The sequence below is a fragment of the Argiope bruennichi genome, chromosome 1, assembly GCF_947563725.1.
Source record: "Argiope bruennichi chromosome 1, qqArgBrue1.1, whole genome shotgun sequence".
Taxonomy (NCBI): Eukaryota; Metazoa; Arthropoda; class Arachnida; order Araneae; family Araneidae; genus Argiope; species Argiope bruennichi.
This window is the reverse complement of record NC_079151.1, coordinates 74,719,439-74,738,764: the sequence shown is the minus strand read 5'-3', so window position 1 is coordinate 74,738,764 and position 19,326 is coordinate 74,719,439. Positions and strand designations below refer to the sequence as shown.

The following is a 19,326-nucleotide window of genomic DNA, read 5'->3' as shown; positions in this document are numbered from 1 at the left end:
AGCTTGCTTTTGCATTCTTACGGATTGCTTCCAAAGGCATACCATCTTCTTCTATCATCTTGCTTAGCCTAATATTGCGCTATTTTAAATATTTTTTAATTGAAAAGATTTTTAAGAAACATACTGAATTTTCCTTGCTGTTTTTCAGGTGATATTCAAGAAGAATATAGGTATAGTGGCAGTGAAGGTGAAGAAGAAGATGTTGGTCTTGCTGGTGAACCTAGGTAAATTATTTATGTATTTTTTCACAATATTAACTATATTTGTAAATTCTAATTATTCATAATTAATGATTTTAGTTAAACCAATGTTCTTTTCCCCACCTGTAATATTATCTAAAGGGGAGGGAGAAATTATTGATCTGTTATTTTCTTATCTTTATTTTTAATCAAATTGTGTGCTAGGCATATCTAGTTATACAATCTATTATTTCATTATAAAAATAAACAAAGCATTTTTTTTTTGAAACCAGGTAAAAACAGTTCTCTAAATAATATTATATAATTTAAATTAACCTTGTATAATGAGTTTTTTTTTTCTTCCTTGTTAGTATATAAATTTTAATTTCTGCTTGAATATTTAAATAATCATTTGATTCATTTTAGTTCCATAGAGCCTGTACAACAAGATTCTACATTAAGAAGAAATTTCCAGCAGTTACAAGAAGGACGGACTCTTACATCCAATGAATCTAGAGCCCCAAGCAGTAGTAGCTTTCAACCACCCTCTGCTCCACCTTTACAAATTGAAATGCCTGCTCCACCACCAAGGCACCCGATACCACCACAAAGACTTATTGGTAATTGGTGTTTTAGTTATTAAGGATTACTAAACTGTTTAAAAATTGTTACAGTTTATTCTTGTAAATGCCATTAGATCATTGAATTTATTCTATTCATTTTAATTTTATATTAACTGATATATTGAACTTGCAATTGAAAAAGGATCATATAGCTGTTTGAAGCAGGTTTTATGTTAAAATCCTTCCATGTAATTAATTATTACTGCTTTAAAAGTTTGAGGTATCTATAAAAGGGGGAGTATATAAAATTATTTTTATTAAAGTTTGCTGTTAATGTTAAAACAAAATATTGATTAAAAATATTTCCATTTATAATAGTCAATCATAATAGCCAACTGTATAATTTGTTGAATTTTTTAAAAAATATTTTTACTTTTTGAAGGCTAAATAATGTCTGATCTATTGTGTTGAAATAAATAGCTTTTAAATTATATGAAGGAATTCAATTGTTATTTATATTATTTTACTAGTTGTTCCTGATCCTCCTCCTCCTAGTAAACCCCTTCCACCGATTCCTGTAGATGGAAATAGAAAAGCTAAAGCAGCAACTCCTCCAAGAAACAATCAAAATCAAATGATTCCATTTCAATCTTCACAACAAAATAGAAATTCTGGTGTTTTCAAACCTCCTGCAAGAAGACCAGAGGTATACTAAAATCTTGTAACTATTAATATCTTTGGTTATCAGTTAAAAAAATATTTAGTGATTACAAATTAGTTTAATTGCTTAATTTTTTAAGTAATTTCCACTTGCCCAGGATTCAAAATTATTTGTTATAGCATAATTATGTTTTCTTGTCTCTAGTTTTCCTAGTTACAATATAACTGTAACCAAAGAAACTAATTACTTAAATGACATTGTTCGATATTTTAATAAAACAGGCATTGTTTTTGAAGATCCTGAATATCTTCTTTTAAGATATTAGCAGTATTTAAATACTCTTTTTTTTTAAACATGGATTAATTACAGATATTAACGATATATTATTTAATTCAGTGATACCCTTAAAATAAAATGAATATAAAAATGAAGCCAAATGTCATTAACTGATAGTTAATTTGGTATGAAAAAATTTGTTTATGCATATGTACATTTTGTATAGTTTTGATAAAATTGATATATGTTAAAACTTAATGGCAAATTAAATTATAATTCCAAAGAAATATTTTTCATTTTCTCACCCATTATATATCTTTCAATGGTGAAATTTATGCAACATAGTGACTAAAGCTTTGAATTATATTTATATTGTATAGCATTGTAGATATATAATTATTTTTGTCTTTGCTCTTGAGCTTATTTAACAGTATTTTATGTTATTTTATTGAAAATGACTAAGGAATGATTATTCAATATGAGGTGGGTTCATAAAATAATAATTATGATTAAAAGTTTGTTAATAAACAGAGCTGTTCAAAAACGATTAATAATATTTTTTTAGTCAGTTTTTTTATTAAATTAACAATCTGTCAATAATTTAAAATTTGTTAATTATATAAGTAAATCGTACAGTCTAGTGATGATATCCCTTCCTCTTCCAACAAGATGAAAAAATTATAAGGCATTGAAATTGTTTCGTTTTTTTTTTTTTTTTTCTCGAATTCCTTTTTGAAAATTTTAATAATTCAGAGACATTTTATTGCTTATATGCATTTGCTTTTTATAAAAAAATGATACAATTTAAAATTTATTTCTTTTAATTCTTAGGATTTGGAGGTTTTAGCAGCTCAGCTGAATGAACTTGCTGTTGGTGGTGCAGGAAGTTTATCCAGTCAAAATAATAACAGTAGACTTTCATCTAATTCTGTTGAAACACCTCCAGGTATAAATGGTATACTATCTGAGAAGTCCAGTGGGGTTAATCGAAATGGCTCAGATTCAGAAGAAGAGGAGGATGACGAGGATGAAGGCCAAATCCAAAATGATGGGACTCTTTTGGCATCTGATCCTCCTAGGCCATTGTAAGTCATTTCAACATCCGATTGAAGTTGTGAGAATTTTTGAATTAGTTTTCATGAGATACATTTTTTTTTAAATCAATAAACTAGACAAGTTTTTTTTAAATGTAGCTGTATGTTAAAACTAGTTTGGTGGAATTGAAAGTTAATGTACTTTTTAAAAATAATGTGTGCATGATTTAAAAAAAAAAAAAAAAAAAAAAAAAAAGAAATATTGCCATATAATTATCTTCATTTAAAAAAAGTCATTTATTTATGTAGTCAAACATTTTTTTGTTTCTAAATTGTATGATGTATCTAGTATTTATTCTTTTTATATATGCGTAATTGAATATTCATACTATAGTTTTTATATCTTATTTTTTGTTGATAAGTTTTTGAAAGTTAGATGATCTGTACCTATTCTAATACAAAAAAGTAAACTAACTTTGTCAATCTGAATTATTATTATTTTTAAAAATTTCCATTTTGATTAACAATGAAATAAAAATAAGAAATTCAGCATTTTCTTTGTGTCATCACATTTTTTTTCATTCTTATAAAATATTGTTTAACATTTATGAAAACTAAAATGCTGAATATGTAATATGATAACCGATGATTTTTAGATTTTTTAATACTTTTAAAAAGAAAATTAGCTCAATGTTTGTTGTAAAGTAAATAAAGTGTTCATGATATGTTTCAAAAAATGATTTAATTTTAAACAAAAAATAAATAAATAAATAAATAATGAATAAATAATAGTAAAATTAATTTTAAAAAGAATAATAGCATAGAAAAATTATTTTTTGTATTTTGGCTATTAATTAATTTTTAATATTGCAGCAATTACTTCAAATAAATCAGCCTCATTTCATTTTGCTTTAGACGTCTGTAAAAATCTCATCTATAATTAAACATCTCCATATGTGTATCCATGATGTTTTATAGAAAAGTTCTGAAAAATCATTCTTTTGTCCTTTAAAAACTAATAAAATCAATATTTTGAAAATCAGTATTTTTGCTTTAAAAAATGACTTTTTTTATTTAATTGACATTGTATTATTAATTGATATTTAATTTTGCTCAGAGAATTTGCTTATGGTTAAAAAGTTTTCTTTTTCATTCCCCTCAAACCTCCTTTAAAAGGCTGAAAAAGGATTGAACATGCATGCTGACTGATCAATCCTAATTGCATCCTTTCTCTAGTTTTAGCTTATTTTTATATCTTATTTTAAGGGTTTTTTTGTATGCTTTTAATCTGAGTTGCTGGTTTAAATATATTTTTTTCTTTTTTTTTATATGTTTCTGTACTTTTTTATCGCTGTTGTTTATTTTCTCCCCTTTTTGTTTTGTGCTTTATTTCAAGGGCCACTGAAAATCCTCTTGAAAATAGGATATCAAGGTAAGAATGATACACAACATTAGTTTAGCGTGATTGTAGTGTTTTATATTAAAGAATAATTGTATGTTTATTTAATTTGTGTGTGACCAATGGTTATAATACTAGTCTAGTTAATGATTCATATTAAGATGAATTAAGCATTTGTTCGAAAAAAGTAAAATTTTAAAAGCCATTCAAGAATGGGGTGTTATAAAAAAGAATATTGTGTACTATTTGTTACTGATAAATAACCGAAACTGCCATAGCTGTTGAAAGGAGGGGGAAAATCTTTAGTAAATGTTGCTTTTAATATCTCATTCTAGCTAGTCTACTAGTCATATTTTATTAGATTAGTTTCATATATTTTCATTTCATTAAAAATCTAATATTTGTGAATTAATTTTTTCAAAATTAATTTTTCTAAATGTGTATCAGTATTGTTATTTGAAATATTAGTATTTAATTTTTATGCTGTGAAAAAAATTTGCAATCCAAATAAAATTTAGGACTAAAAATTTTGAACCAATTTTTCATTTTGTTAGATATCTGAAGTCTATTGTCCTTAGTTGTTGAATAATCTTTCTCTTTTTAAATACTTAGCTTGAGCAGAAATGCTTTTATTCTGTGATAACATTACTATGAAAAAGTTTGCAATAGATATTACTAGCTAATTTTGATTATTAATTTTATTTTTTAAAAATGCCAATTCTTGCTTTGAATTTTGCTGAATTACCTTAATTGTGTGACATGAACATAACAAATATTGGGTTATAATTTTCTTTGGCAAATCAGTGTCAATAGCTTCAAATTGCACTTTTACAAAAAGCTTTTCAGTGCATGAGTATGGGAACAAACAAAAGAAAAGGAGAAATGTAATTAAATTTGTGTTGTTCATTTTATCAGATATATCTTTTTCTTTTTATTCATTGAAAAAGATCCCCCCTTTGTATTTCTGATATCTTGTTTTATAACAAAAATGATTTATTTCTGTATGTACAATATACCCTTTAAGTTTGTTTCATGATGTGAAATAAATATAAAATTATGATTGGACTAAAAAATACTTCTTTTAACAGATTTGTATTGAATTCTGAATAGGTAGTTTTTTTTTTTTAACTTTATATAATTCTAATGATTTAGAAGATTTAAAAGCGAAGTACTTCAGTTATTTAGATCAGATTTAATTAAAATTAGTCTTCCCTATATTTTCATTTCCCTCCTATTTTAAAGTTATGTGTTTATTTTTATAATTTTTAATATTTGTTTGTATATGGATCATTTTTAAAATTCTTTATCAACAATAACTCAGTATTGTGTTAATTGTACCAAAAAACAAACAAACAAACAAAAAACAACCTTTGAATGCAATTGAAGTGGAAAAATTTTATTATGAAAAAGGATGGGAAGAAAAGTTGCTCATTCAATGTTTAGTTAAGATTTTGATGTAAGATTGAAATCTAGATATTAAATTTAAATATCTCTATGCAAACTTATGTATGTTTGCTTGCCTTAATTAATATACATAATAGTATAATTTAAGTACATATGTTTATTTTCTACTAAAAATACTACAGAAGATATGCATTCAATATCTGTTAATTTTTTTCAGTTTGCCTTAATTAAAAATTAAAATCTAATTTGCCAACCTATTCCATTGAATCCATATTCTGGCATAATTCAAATTAAAGGTTTAAAAATCATTTAAAATGCAGCATATAATATGAAGTGTCTTTTTTTGTTATAACATTTTTTGCTTTAGTATTTGTCCAAGATTGTATGTTTATTTTAATATTTTGAAAATTTTTTAATACTATTTTTGAACAAATCACTGAAAGATAAGTGACATTGGTGGTTAATGGTTAATTGTCAGTGTTATATTTTTAAAGATCAGCTGAAATTATAATTCTTGCATTGCATTTCTAAATTTTGAGTATTATCTCATTTTCCTTAACCTTGAACACTTTAATTAATCAAAGTACTGTATAAGCATTCATTGAGCTGTGAAAAAATAAAAATTTTGATTGTTATTAGGTATGAATTTTTTTTATGTAAATAACTTTAATCTATAATTATTTAATTGGCAATCAAATATACAAATTACAATAATTATAGCATAATGCCATTTATTTTACATTCATGAGTAACATGTAGATTGAGACAGTTATTTTTCTTATAAACTATAATTATTCTAAATCTTGAATAAATCTAAAATTTTTTATTAATTATAGCCTAGTGCCATTTACTTTAAATTCATGAAGAGGAATAGTTAATTTTTTAAACTTTTGTAGTTATTAAAAAAAAAAAGCAATCATTAAATTTGTTGCACTGCACAAAACAAAAAGGGTACTTAGCATTTCTGGTATCAGCTTTTCACTTTCTTGGCATGGGCTTTTACCTTTACTTATACTTTAAAAAAAATATTCTTGTATATTAAATTGCTTCTAATCTAGTTACTGGTAACTTATAGGCCTCCAGAAGTTTACAATGATGCTCTTAGAAACTTAGTTGGCCATGATAAAATAAATGAAGGTGAGATTCATTATTATATTTTATTAGTGTATATCAAACTCAAATTCAAAAGTATCTTTAATTATTTGTAAATAACATTTCTTCCATTCTTTGGTTGTTATAATCACAATTTAATATTATTAAACATTTAAATTTTATGCTCTTGGCAATTTATAGATTTGAGCATTGAATGATAAAATTTATTAATTTTGATGGACTTGACAAATTTTTTATATATTTTCCTAATTTAATTTTTGTTTCTTTCCCCCACACTCTTAATTTTGAATCCATGAAATGACCAGCTTTTATACTTTGTAATACATGTGCGAATATTTTAATAAAAATACTAATAATCAATTTACATTTGTATCATTTTGCATATTAGCACATGTTGTAAAGATATGTTTCTCATATGCATGTTTTTTTACTCCATATTTTAAATAAAAGAATTTGTTGTTTGCCTTATTGTGACCACACAAATAACAGTACTTATGTGGCATGTTTTTTTCCCATCATAAACTGCCCTGGTTTTCATTTTATGCACTATGAGTCATTAGATTTACATCAAGATTCAACTTCCTTCTTATATTATTTTCTTTTTTTGAATTCTGCATGAGAATTTTTGTAAAAAGAAGCAAATGACAATTTGATATTTCAAAATTAAAAACATACGTTTAAAGTTTTAGCTATGGGATGGATATATTTCAACCATTTTGTCCTTAACATCAGTAGTTACATTAAACTGATTATAGAAGGAGGCTATTTCAGATACAGTTTATCCAGTTTAGTTTGGATACAGTTTTTTTATCATACAGAGTGATTAATAAAATAATGCTTCTAATTTTCTGAATTATTCAGGGGGAAAAAAAAGTTTTTTGAAATACAAGCAAAATATTCTCTGGAGTTTATCATTTTGATTTTCTTTGAAAATCTAATTTTTTTTTTTTTCTTTTCAGAACAGTTCTTTAAATTATAAGCTTTTCCGACAGTGGCTTTTGTTAAAGCTGATTAGACATACACCAATCATTCATGACAATATTATAGCCTGTCAAAATGTAATTTCTGAATCAATTTTTAAAGTACACACATGAAAGCATGCATTTGTATGCACGTTCACACACATATAAACACTCAGGCATACACACATTAGCTAATGATTATACTTTAAACTCATATCATTTCTATGTGTATTTTAAATTTTTAAAGAATTTTCATTTAAAAGAATATTTGCAACACATAGTGCATTATAATATATCACTGATGATTTTTATTTTTAAATAAGGTTCAGTGCCAGTTAATCATGCTCCTCATCGTCCCCTCCCTCCAACTCCTGATGAGGATGAGAATAATGATAGAACTCTTGTCCTAAGAAGGGTAAGTTAATATACTTCATTGTTGCATTTTAGCTGATGTAATTAGGGTAAGTTTAATTTAAAAACTTTTTAAAAATAGAGCATTTGGTTTAAAAATCTAATGCCAGGAAATTTCTTTAATGCTTTGAATAAATAATTGATGATGGATACTATGAAATGTAACTTTAATACTTTTAATTGAATATGTGCACATAATCTGTTATTTTATTGATGAAAAAATTCTTTTAAAATTTTTTATGCTTGAATTTTTTTTCATTGCATTATTGTTCATACATAAAATTATAGGCATATCTATTACTTTATAGTTATGTAATTTTTACAGATTGTATATCACTTTATCATCTGTAAGCTCTTCAATAAGAGTGAAAATGTATCAAAGTACATGGGAAAAGTTTTTACATGAGGAATATTTTGAAATAACTATTTTAAGCAATATTTCTTCTCAATAAATTTTTATGTATGATAAAAAAATGGACTTGAGTGTTTTTTTTTATTTTTTTATTTTGGTACTTACTACTGGTAATTTAATTATTGTATTTGAAGTAAAATAAATTCTATTTTGTAAAAGTAACTGCTGTATTCAACGTTTTGTGTTTTTGTATGGCAATAATTGAAAATTTTGCATTCTTTCTAAACATTTATCATTTGTAGATGAATTTTAGATATTACATTTAGAAATTTCATTGTACTGTACTATTTTTGCCTTATTCTGTATCATAATTGAATAAATTCTTACTTAAGTGTTGGGTCATGTATTAGAAAAGTTTTTTTTTTCAAACTCCCCCCCCCCCCCCCCTTCTTATAATTATTTACCAGTTAGTGATGATTAAAATAGGTTGTAAATATAGGATATTTTGAAGAGAAACTGATTGATTATAAGATAACTTAAATTCTGAAATGAAACTGAATGTTAGGATAGAGAGAGCAGAATCTTTTCATGTATTTTACTATTGTTTTTACTTTCATTCTCAGTGTAAAAAATTTATAACAAGTTTATAATATATTAAAAGTATACTGGCATTTGCACCATTTCTGAAGTAAGGAGGTTTTCAATTTTTTCAATTTCGTTTTAAAATGTTTATTTTGTTTTAATTTAATTTAATCATTCTTTTGTATTTTTTGTTAGTTATTTTTAAGAAAATGGTCCAAATCTGTTTAGAAAAGTTTATTATAACATTCCAAAATTCATTTATTGCCAAATTGTTACAGAATCATTCAAATAGACAAGAACACAGCAGGCGAACCCGAAATGAAAATGAAAATAAGTGCCAAGAAAGGGCAAAAGAACGCTCAAGTGTTAATTTGGAGAAAAACCAACGGAGGCGAGACTCTGGTCCTCTTGAGCGTAATGATGCTAATAAATCTAAGAATGATCAAAGGCATCGCTCATCATCATCTCCATTACATAAAGCAACATCATCACCATTTCCATTAGCTACCTCAACTCCTAATCATAATGGGGAATCTAATCATAAAAAAGAACGTAGTAGTAACTCTAGGCATGAAAATAAGGTCAGTTTAAGGCATGGCTTTTATTTTCTTTTTCTTTTTCTATGATTTATTTTCACATTAGCTTTAAATTATATTAGCAAGTATATTTTTTTCTGTGTTATCAATTCTGTTAAATTTATTTTTAATGATTATGCATGTGCTGCAATGTATTATATTTAAGTATATATTTTATAATTTTTTTTGTTAAATTATTAATTGAATCTATACTGAATGTGGCAAAAGCATGATTTCAAATTTTGTGAGAAAGTATTTAAGCACATGGTTATATATAAAAATTTTTCTTGGAGTTTTTAAATAAACCTTGGATATAAGTTTTTAAATTGCACTAAATATATATTTCTTTTTTGCTTGACTTAAATTTATTTTAAATGTTTTGAATTAAATTAAAAATTTTGCATGGATTTGCTATATTTTGTTCAATGATATTTTTATTCTTATTTTATGTTAGCTAGCATAATTTTATTATTTACAATGCTGGAATGGATAGGAAATCAACAAATTATTTTTTGAAATAAACACATCCAGTTTTCTGGAACATTTAAGTTATACATTCATTTTCAAGGCCAGTAGTTCTTTTGATAAAAGGAATTTTATGTTAAATTCCTCTATGTGGAAAATGTTTCATTTAGTAAATACTATTGTTCCTTTCTGGAATTGAATGAGGAATTCAGTTGTATTTGCAGTTTTATTGGCTGTAAAAAAAAACAAAAAACATTTTATTTAATTGTTCTTGATTTTTTAAAAAGTTTGTGATTAGTAACTGAATGAAAACTAAAATTTCTGAATCTCGACTATTTTTATTATAGATAATGATGTTTTTACTTCTAAAATGAGAATTGTGTGTAACACATCCTAAGCTTAACTTGTTTAACCTAAATTTAAGTGAACATTCCAATTGCCATCCAACTTGCCAGGCAAGAATATTACCATTGTGAGTTTTTGCTGGTTCCAATTTCAGAGATATTATCAGCTGAATATTATAAAGCATTATATTATAAGTTGTATAAATAAATCATAAAACAATATCCTTTAGTTGAAAAACATTGTAAAGTTGTTCCTTGATCATTAACATAAATAAATGAATTTGTTATGTGTTTTTAAATGATGAGACAATTGTTAAAAAATAATATTGAATGAAAAGAGCTGTTGAATATTATATACATTTTCTGGTTTAACATATGAATTATGATAATAAAAAGCTTTTGTTATTCATTGCCTTACATTATGCCATATATTTTTGCTCTTTCTACTGTAAAAAAAACTACACGACAATAGTAAAGATGGGAAAAGTTTGCTGAATGAAGGTGTTTGAAAGATTTTTTTTCTCCTATTTGATAATAGTATCACTATTGGGCAAGTGCTTATTATTAATTATACACTTGCTTAAATACCATAATGCTTTTCTAATATATTTAAAATTTCAAAAATTAGGACTGAGTGTTGTTTGTCTCTATCATTAAAAAAAATGTGTATATTTCATCATATTTATGGTGTGTTTAATATAGCATATACACAAACATAATTTTTATTTTAGAAAATTTGGTTTGCTTAGTTATGATTTTATATATCTTTCTGATTAGTTATTTCCCTTAAAAAGTAAGTATTTAAAGAAACGATTTTTTTTTAAAACAGGAAGTTCGAAAACTGATACATCAAATTATTTTCTTCTTTTCTGAGGATAATAATTCTTATATAAAATTGTGTTTTAAATACTATATGCTAGATTATTAGATTTTTTAAAAAATTCATTTATATTTATTAATGGATTGATATTTGGTTTGTTTAAACAAATCATTGGAAATATTTTACTTATGTAAATTTGATAGATGTAGTAATTTTATATTTTTAAAATAATTTATTTGATAAGTAACTATAGCATCTTAATTCAGTATATTTGTGTGTAGGTTTATCGAAAGTGTATCAGATATGTTATTTTAAAGAAAATGTAATCACTATATTTTCATAATAATCGTTTTCAGCACAGTTACTTTTGTCTCTATTACATCAGTTTTGTAGAAAAGATATATTATAATTGGTTTTAAATAAGAAGTATAGTAAATGATATATAACTGAGATAATTAAATTATAATTTTTTTCAATGGCACTACTGAACATTTTTGAGTAATCTCTCTTCTTTATCCAGGAGATGTCAGACTAATGGACTGCCAGTATAATGAAGGTTCATTTAAAAAGATTTTTAATTGTGAAATCTGTTTGTATATTACAAATTGTGTAAAGTTTTCAGAAAATTATGATTTCTGTATTATATAATACGAAATATAATTCATAAACTGAACTACTCATATTAAAATCGCTGACATGGCATGCTATGGCTTGCTTTTCTTGAGCCCCTCACTTCTGGAAACCATGCTGTCAGTAAAGTGTCAAATTATAGTGATTTTGAATAATTTATTGGTTTTTTAATTGAAAGTAAATTAAAATTAAACTCGTATTGAAATGGTTTTTGGTTCAAATTAATTTTTCTTTAGAATTAAAATAAATTTTTCATGATATCTAAAAATGAGATTTTGGGCTTGATGCAAATATCTAAGTTATGAGATAATTAATTTAACCATTAAAAATGTTGGTTGTGTATAAATTAAACTATTGCTAATAGTCTTTTTTTTTGTTTATTTATTTTATCGCTGATTATAAATCACCCATGTTAAATGTATGTATTTTGCTTTGTAATATGTAACTTTATTAATCTATTTAATATCATTTGAGCTTTATGAACATTACTAATAACACCTTCCTAATTAATTGAAATGCCAGCTTCTTAGCATATGTACTAAACTACAGAAAAATTAATAGGGGCTTTAATGAAATTTCAAACTGGGAAAATAAAGTGAACAGGAAATGATTTCAAAGACACTTGAAAATCTTCAGTTTAATTTGCTTTCCCTTTATTTTACCAACCCATTGATAGATTAATTTTTAGTAATAATATAATTTTAAGCTTAGTAATGTAGGTAAGCTTGTGTAACTTGCACATAGAATATTAATTATTTCTTACGAAGCTCTAGGATTTTACAAATTTTTTATGTGAAGTTTTATAATAAAATCTTATTTAATAAGCTGAATACCTTGATATTCCTTTAATTTATTTCTGTAATTATGATGTCAGTTGTTTTGATATTTTTTCAATGTTATTTTATGTTTATTTGTGTTATCATTCTTGTTATTTTTTAGAGTGATAAAGATAGATTTGATAGAAATGCATCCAGTGGCATGAGCGATCGTGGCCCTGGACAACGCATGGAATCTTCCCAAAGTTCTCCTGATAATATTGGTTTAGCTGCCACGCGGTCTATGGGAGTTTTACCAGATCTTCTACAACAGCATGCGTCTAACACATCTGGTCACCAATCTTCGCCACAACATAGGCTACAAGATTCAACGACATCAGATGAGGTTAGTACCTACTTCTTGTATTATAATTGTTTTTTAGAAATTAAGTAATAATGTGAATTAATTTTCATAAATAATGCTTCTTATTATATTTTTAATAGGATATATATTTATTCATGTTCATTATGTTGATTAATTTGAGTGCCATTTTTAATCTGAAATTTTGATCCAAAGTCTACATTTTTGTATAATGTCTTCTGGTTTTAGATTTGTATCATATGGCTGGATAAACTAAGTCTGAAATACTTTTTTATTATTTCTGAAAGTCGAACACAATCTTTGCAATTTGCTTTATATGCATGGAATAAATAATAATCATTTAAGAGAAGATTGCAATGGTGAAAAATATAAAATGCTTTTTTCTCATTTGTCATTTCAGTAATTTATTTGATGCTTCATGTAATTACATAGTAGGTTGAAATAATTTTAATTTCTAAAATTATTAATAATTTATACCAATGTTAAATGCTAATTGTTTACCAAAGTTTATATTCTCAGCTGAAAAGTTTGTAAGTGAAATATCTGAGTAAAAAAAAGCATATTAATAACTTGTATGTATTAGATTTTTTTTGTTTAAATGTATATAAATTTAAGCATATCATATTTAAGATTTGGTTTGCAATTTAGTATATATAATGTGTGCATTAGAGATATTGATATATCTTTCCAAATTGTGGGTTTTGAAACTTCTCAATTGTTCTCAAATTGTTGTCGAATATCTGAGTTGCTTGGTGTCCTAACAGAAGTTGGGGTCTGTGCATCTCTGATAATGACACAGACTAAAAGATCAAAGAAAATTGTAAATTATCAGCTTTACAGATTTTTTTAGTCATTTATATGATAAATTTGTGAATGAATGTATGGTTTTCTTTTTTAGTATAGGCAGGCTGTTGGGAAAGCTCCGCAACTCCAACATAAGCAGCGTTCTTTTCTTACATTTGGGTTTGGAGCTGGAGGTACTGGCCCCTCTCCATCTCCCAGGAGAGAGAGCCATGTGAATGTGAATGTCACCCCCACATCTCATGAATCTTCTGCAGATACTCCAGAAATTCGCAAGTACAAGAAAAGGTTTAATTCTGAAATCTTGTGTGCTGCTTTGTGGGGTAAGTAGTTCATTTGTTTTAATTCTCTTTAATTGTATTTTCAGAAGTCAAAATTATAAACATTATTTCTATCTAAACTGGAGGAATTGTTTGTGAATTTATGTATTATAACAAACAATAAATTATCAGGCAAATAATCAGTTATGGATATTTGATATTTGATTAATTTGCTTTCATTGTTTATTGTTATTTTAGTACTAACAACTTTAGTTTTATATTAAATATTTAGCCTACATCTTATTTAATGTAAATATTGTTTTTTTAAAAATGTTTTTTGCCTGATCATTTTAAAAATGCTACTTTGCAATACAAAAATATTCATAACTTACTATAATTCATAAAATGGAAACAGAATGTTTTATTAAATTTGCTCATGACTTTTTGTAGAAATAATGATTCAAAATAATTAATTCAAGTGATAGTTTCCTTTTGTTTTGGATACTAAAGTTATATTCAATATGTTAAAAAATCCCAGTACAGTTAATATATATAAAAAAAATTAAGCATTGAAATGGATACTGCATGTTTTTGACTGTGTAATTAAAAGTAGTGGTACTGGAGAAAAAAATAATCTTGTATGTATTTTGAGCTACACTCAGTTTATGCCGAATTTAAATGTTTACTTTGCAAATAAGTATTATTATTTTTTTTTCAATAGATAGATCTTTGATTAGTTATTAAAACAGCTTATTTGCTTTTAATAAGATGTTTTAAATGGTTTATTGAAGTGAAAGTGAAGTCCCTAGATTTATCTTAACTATTTAAAATTATGAATTTTGATTTATTTTGCTTCATATATTTTTGTATTTTAGACATTCATTAAAAATAATATTTCTTTATATAGGGGTGAACCTTTTGATTGGTACTGAAAATGGGTTAATGCTGCTTGATCGCAGTGGTCAAGGAAAAGTTTATCAGCTCATATCTCGAAGAAGATTCCAGCAAATGGAAGTCCTTGAAGGCCAAAATATTCTTGTCACAATTTCTGGTAAAAAGTGTCGAGTTCGCGTTTATTACCTCTCCTGGCTGAAGAGCAAAATTCTTCGAACTGAAGGAGTATGTATCCTATTTAATATAACTTTAAGTATCACTGGTTTCTTTGTATTTACTTTTGAAGTAGAAATTGCTTTTAGAGTAATCATACCCACTTTTAGAATTAGTTTTATGAGTTCTGTAATTAATTTGTTTTAATTGCGCTATATATTAATATGTTTTGGAATAATACTTCTAGTATTATAATGTATTTAATGAAATTGCTATGAGTTCTAAAATTTGATGTATTTGAAATCAAACTATGAAAAAATTTGATTCTCTCTCTAACAAAAGTTATATCAAATGACAAACCAAGATTTGTGTTTTTATAAAAAGGCTATATTTTAGAGCTTAATATTCATTAATTTCTTAAAGTGATGCAACATTTTTAGAAATTTTCTTTTTGTATCATTTTATTTTTGTAACTTAACATTTTGAAAGTATAAACCTTTCAAATGGATTTCTTGGTGATTCATAATATCACTTATATGGAATGAAATTCAACTTAATTAATCCTGAAAGCTATAATATTTGTTCTCATTCTACATCAAGGTGTCTTAATTATGGCATCTAATATCAAGTAAAAATGTATTTTTTTAAAAAATATTAATACAAATCGTTCTACATACTAATCCAGAAAATATCTTAATTTAAAACTTAGTATTAAAATTTTAAAAACTTTTATGTTTACCGAAATATATTTTTTGTCATTTATTAATATTTCTTTTTTTATCAATGTATATGGACCTAGAAATTATTTTCAATTAAAAAAGATGTAAGAAAAGTTTTATAATCATTGTACCATCTGATTTATATTTATGTTACAACTTGCATTGTTTTAAGTATGCTGGAAAATAAAGCACTGTCAAGGATGATCTATCCTTAATTCATCATGGAGGAGGTGGATTGATTTTTCTGAATAATAAACCTGCACTATCCGATTGATTTGGATGTTTCTTTTGATTGTTACATTAATTTACATAAAATATAAATGATAATAAGAAGAAATTCTTCAAGTATTTGTAAAATTTCAAATAAGAATTTTTTTCTTATTTGATGGGAACTTTGATATACTTTGAATCTGAAAATGCCAAGTTTTAAATGAATGAAGTCAGGTGTGATTGATGTTAGACAATTTCTCTATTGAAATTATCAAATTATAATTCAGTGGGATTTTGCATTTCCAAGTTCTGATGTTTTGCATTTTTTTTAGTGTTTCACAGCATTTAACAAATCTTGGTAGAAGTATTTTAGTATTCATTTAAAAGTACAGATGTTTTGGGATTTTGAATTACTATTCTCTATTCTTCACTACACTTGTGAATACGATTTTATTGCTAAAATTTGAGGCAGTTCTGAATTCCTCTGTTCTTAGTAGACATTAAAATTTTGACTAGTAACATTTTAAGATAAATTACTTGTAGGAAGATATCTTTTTCAATTGTAATGGTTCTTATGACATACCTAATGTTAGAAAAATTTCTCTGCAGTTTATCTAATCTCAAGCTCAAAACCGTCTCTACTTTAAAAGTTTATAATTATGTTTAATTCTTTGTCCATGCTATCTTTTGAGGAAGACAAGCTATGTAAAGGAATTTAAAATAGCAAAGGATATGAGATAGTGAATGGAGAGTTAGTAGATGTGCCATAAAGTTTTAAGACAATAGGAATTTTCATTTCTCTATAACTGGCTACCATTTTTTGATTGAAGGATGATTCAAATTAACCGAATTATTTCTTTATCACAGTGAACAATTTCCATAGTAAAGGTTTGACGAGCTGTAGTTCCTTACAAATTAAGAGTTAGAAAATCACTTGTCCTTTAATTTTGATTTAAGAAAATGATACTTCATTTGAAAGTTCTCATCAGTTGCTTTTGGTTTTATGCTTTTTCTTTTCTATGAAATTATGGGCGAAAATGAGGTAGTGAAATGTTTTTTCTGTATTCAAAAGGAATCTGCTTCTGTTATTCAATTTGATGAGGCTTTATTTATAATGGCTAATCTAGCTTTGTAACTAATTTGTAACAATCCATTTTTATTAATTAAGTTTACAGTATTTTGTTAAATTTTAAAGTCTAAATTTTAAATTATGTGTATTTCAGATTGAAAAAAGAAGTGGTTGGATAAATGTAGGTGATCTTCAAGGAGCTGTACATTTTAAAATAGGCAAGTTGATTTTTTTAAGTTTATGAATTTTTTGTTTCTGCATAAATGTTATATATATTGCTTTTTTTTCTTTGTATTTCTGCCCCCCCCCTATATTTTGAGGAAATGAATTTGAGTTTGTTTAATGGCAATTACTTTGTATACGAACTAGTTTCACAAATGCTCGTTACATATTATGTACAATATTTGAAAATATACTATGCTAAAGGAATTGTTTTTTTTTTTTTACTGGAACATATGGATACTTGAAAGAGTGATCTGTTAAATTTGTTATAATTTTTTTGAGTTCCTTTAGGAAACAACATCTGAAAATCATTACATTGAAATTATAGATATTTATTTAAAACTATTATGGTGTCTGGAAAAAAAAAAAAAAAAAAAAGAGCTTGTTCCAAAAATTAGAATTTTTTAAATTATTTTAATTATAAAAAATGTCAATTTTTACAGTCTAATAATTTTTTTCTTATTTGCTATTTGTCAAACGTTTATATTTTTCCTTTATGAGTCATTGAACTATTATGTTGTTTATTGAAGCAGCAATTTTTCTCTTTGCAGTCAAATATGAAAGGATAAAATTCCTTGTGATTGCCTTAAAAGAAAGCATAGAAATATATGCATGGGCACCAAAGCCTTATCACAAATTCATGGCCTTTAAGTCATTTACAGATTTAGCTCATAGGCCTGGATTAATTGATATGACGATAGAAGAAGGCGTCCGGCTCAAAGTTGTTTATGGCTCCTACGAAGGCTTCCATGCTGTTGATTTGGACTCTGGTGCTGTGTATGATATTTATATTCCTGCCCATGTAAGCAAAATTTAGCACCATTATAATCCCAAATATTATTTTCATCCTTTTAAGAAGCACATCATATCTGCTTTATCATGCTGTAGTGAGCTTTGTGCATCAGCTTTGAACTAAATATATTTACTATTATATTTAAATACTATATTTTATCATATTCTCTAATTTCATGGAATCAATGAAAATATATTGCTGTTTTTAAAAATAAAATTGCAAAAATCATATTTTATTCTCTTACAAAATTAATTTTTTTTAGAAACAGGGTTTGGTAAATTATAAACAACATATATTTTTTAAAAGTTAAGTATCCAACTGAATTTGTATATTTTATTTTAATCCATTCTTCACTCCTGCATGTCCTTCCCTCTTTTTACATTTTGATGGACAAGCCATGAGTGTATATTTATTCTCATTTGTTTTTAGGAAAGAGTAATAATATTTTATATTTTTACTACATTACAAGAGTAAATATTTGAATTATAGAATTATTAATTTTGTACTAAAGAGTAGAATCTATATAATATTCTTTGAAGTATCATAATTTAATAAAGCTTTCAGTTACATAATGTAATTTTATGTCAGTTAAATAATGTAAATTTCATAATTATAAAATGTCATGCTGAAATTCTATTTATGATATCACAAAATGTTTAGTTTCTATATTGCAAAAAAAGTTAGGGAAAACTGTAGTGTTAATTAAATTAAGCTGGAATCATTTTTCATTTAACTCTATTAAATTTGTTATGGCAGAATTTTTACTGATATATGTATTTACAAAAAAGTCTTTTTGAAATAATTTTTTTTAAAGTTATGTTTTTTTTTTTTTTTTTTATAATTTATGGTTTTCTGGGCCTAAAATAGTTTAGTTTTGAATGTGTAAAATTATAAGAATAAAAATGAGCTATATATGAGCTACTAGTCTAAACTTAATAATTTTGTTAACTGAGTTAGTTTGTCCTTGAAAAGCAGTTTATTACATACATTGAATTTAATGTTTACTGTAAAATCTTGGCCAATATTTTTTTCCATGTACCCAGATATTTCTGAATTTAATTTTGCCATATAGATCAAATGACTTTTTCATAATAATTTTGAAATCTACAATAATAAATTATGTGCATTGCATTGAAATCAAAGAGAGAATTTTGCTCTTTCTTTTTTTTTGGTCAATTTCAAAAAAATTATTCAAATAATTTAGGGTTAAACATGTCCATTTATTAAATTTTTTTTAATTAAAAATTTTTGTGCATTATATGATTTGCAAGTTTGCAGTCTTGGCATGTAGTGTTTAG

The 19,326-nt window shown here is 25.3% G+C and overlaps 1 protein-coding gene across 3 annotated transcripts in view; it reads left to right on the top strand.

Annotated features, from left to right (window-relative positions):
- The window catches only part of LOC129979804 (serine/threonine-protein kinase mig-15-like), a 94,600-nt gene that overhangs the window by 64,668 nt on the left and 10,606 nt on the right, over positions 1-19,326 (top strand). For 2 of the 3 annotated variants that reach the window (XM_056090746.1, XM_056090745.1), the window contains exons 13-25: positions 149-224; positions 606-799; positions 1,273-1,448; positions 2,511-2,764; positions 4,110-4,145; positions 6,592-6,653; positions 7,915-8,006; positions 9,215-9,517; positions 12,710-12,931; positions 13,806-14,031; positions 14,876-15,087; positions 17,168-17,231; positions 17,787-18,037. In XM_056090746.1, the coding sequence (XP_055946721.1) occupies positions 149-224; positions 606-799; positions 1,273-1,448; positions 2,511-2,764; positions 4,110-4,145; positions 6,592-6,653; positions 7,915-8,006; positions 9,215-9,517; positions 12,710-12,931; positions 13,806-14,031; positions 14,876-15,087; positions 17,168-17,231; positions 17,787-18,037 (2,168 nt within the window). The remainder of the gene's footprint in view (positions 1-148; positions 225-605; positions 800-1,272; positions 1,449-2,510; positions 2,765-4,109; positions 4,146-6,591; positions 6,654-7,914; positions 8,007-9,214; positions 9,518-12,709; positions 12,932-13,805; positions 14,032-14,875; positions 15,088-17,167; positions 17,232-17,786; positions 18,038-19,326) is intronic. The other variant, XM_056090747.1, reaches the window with a different exon arrangement.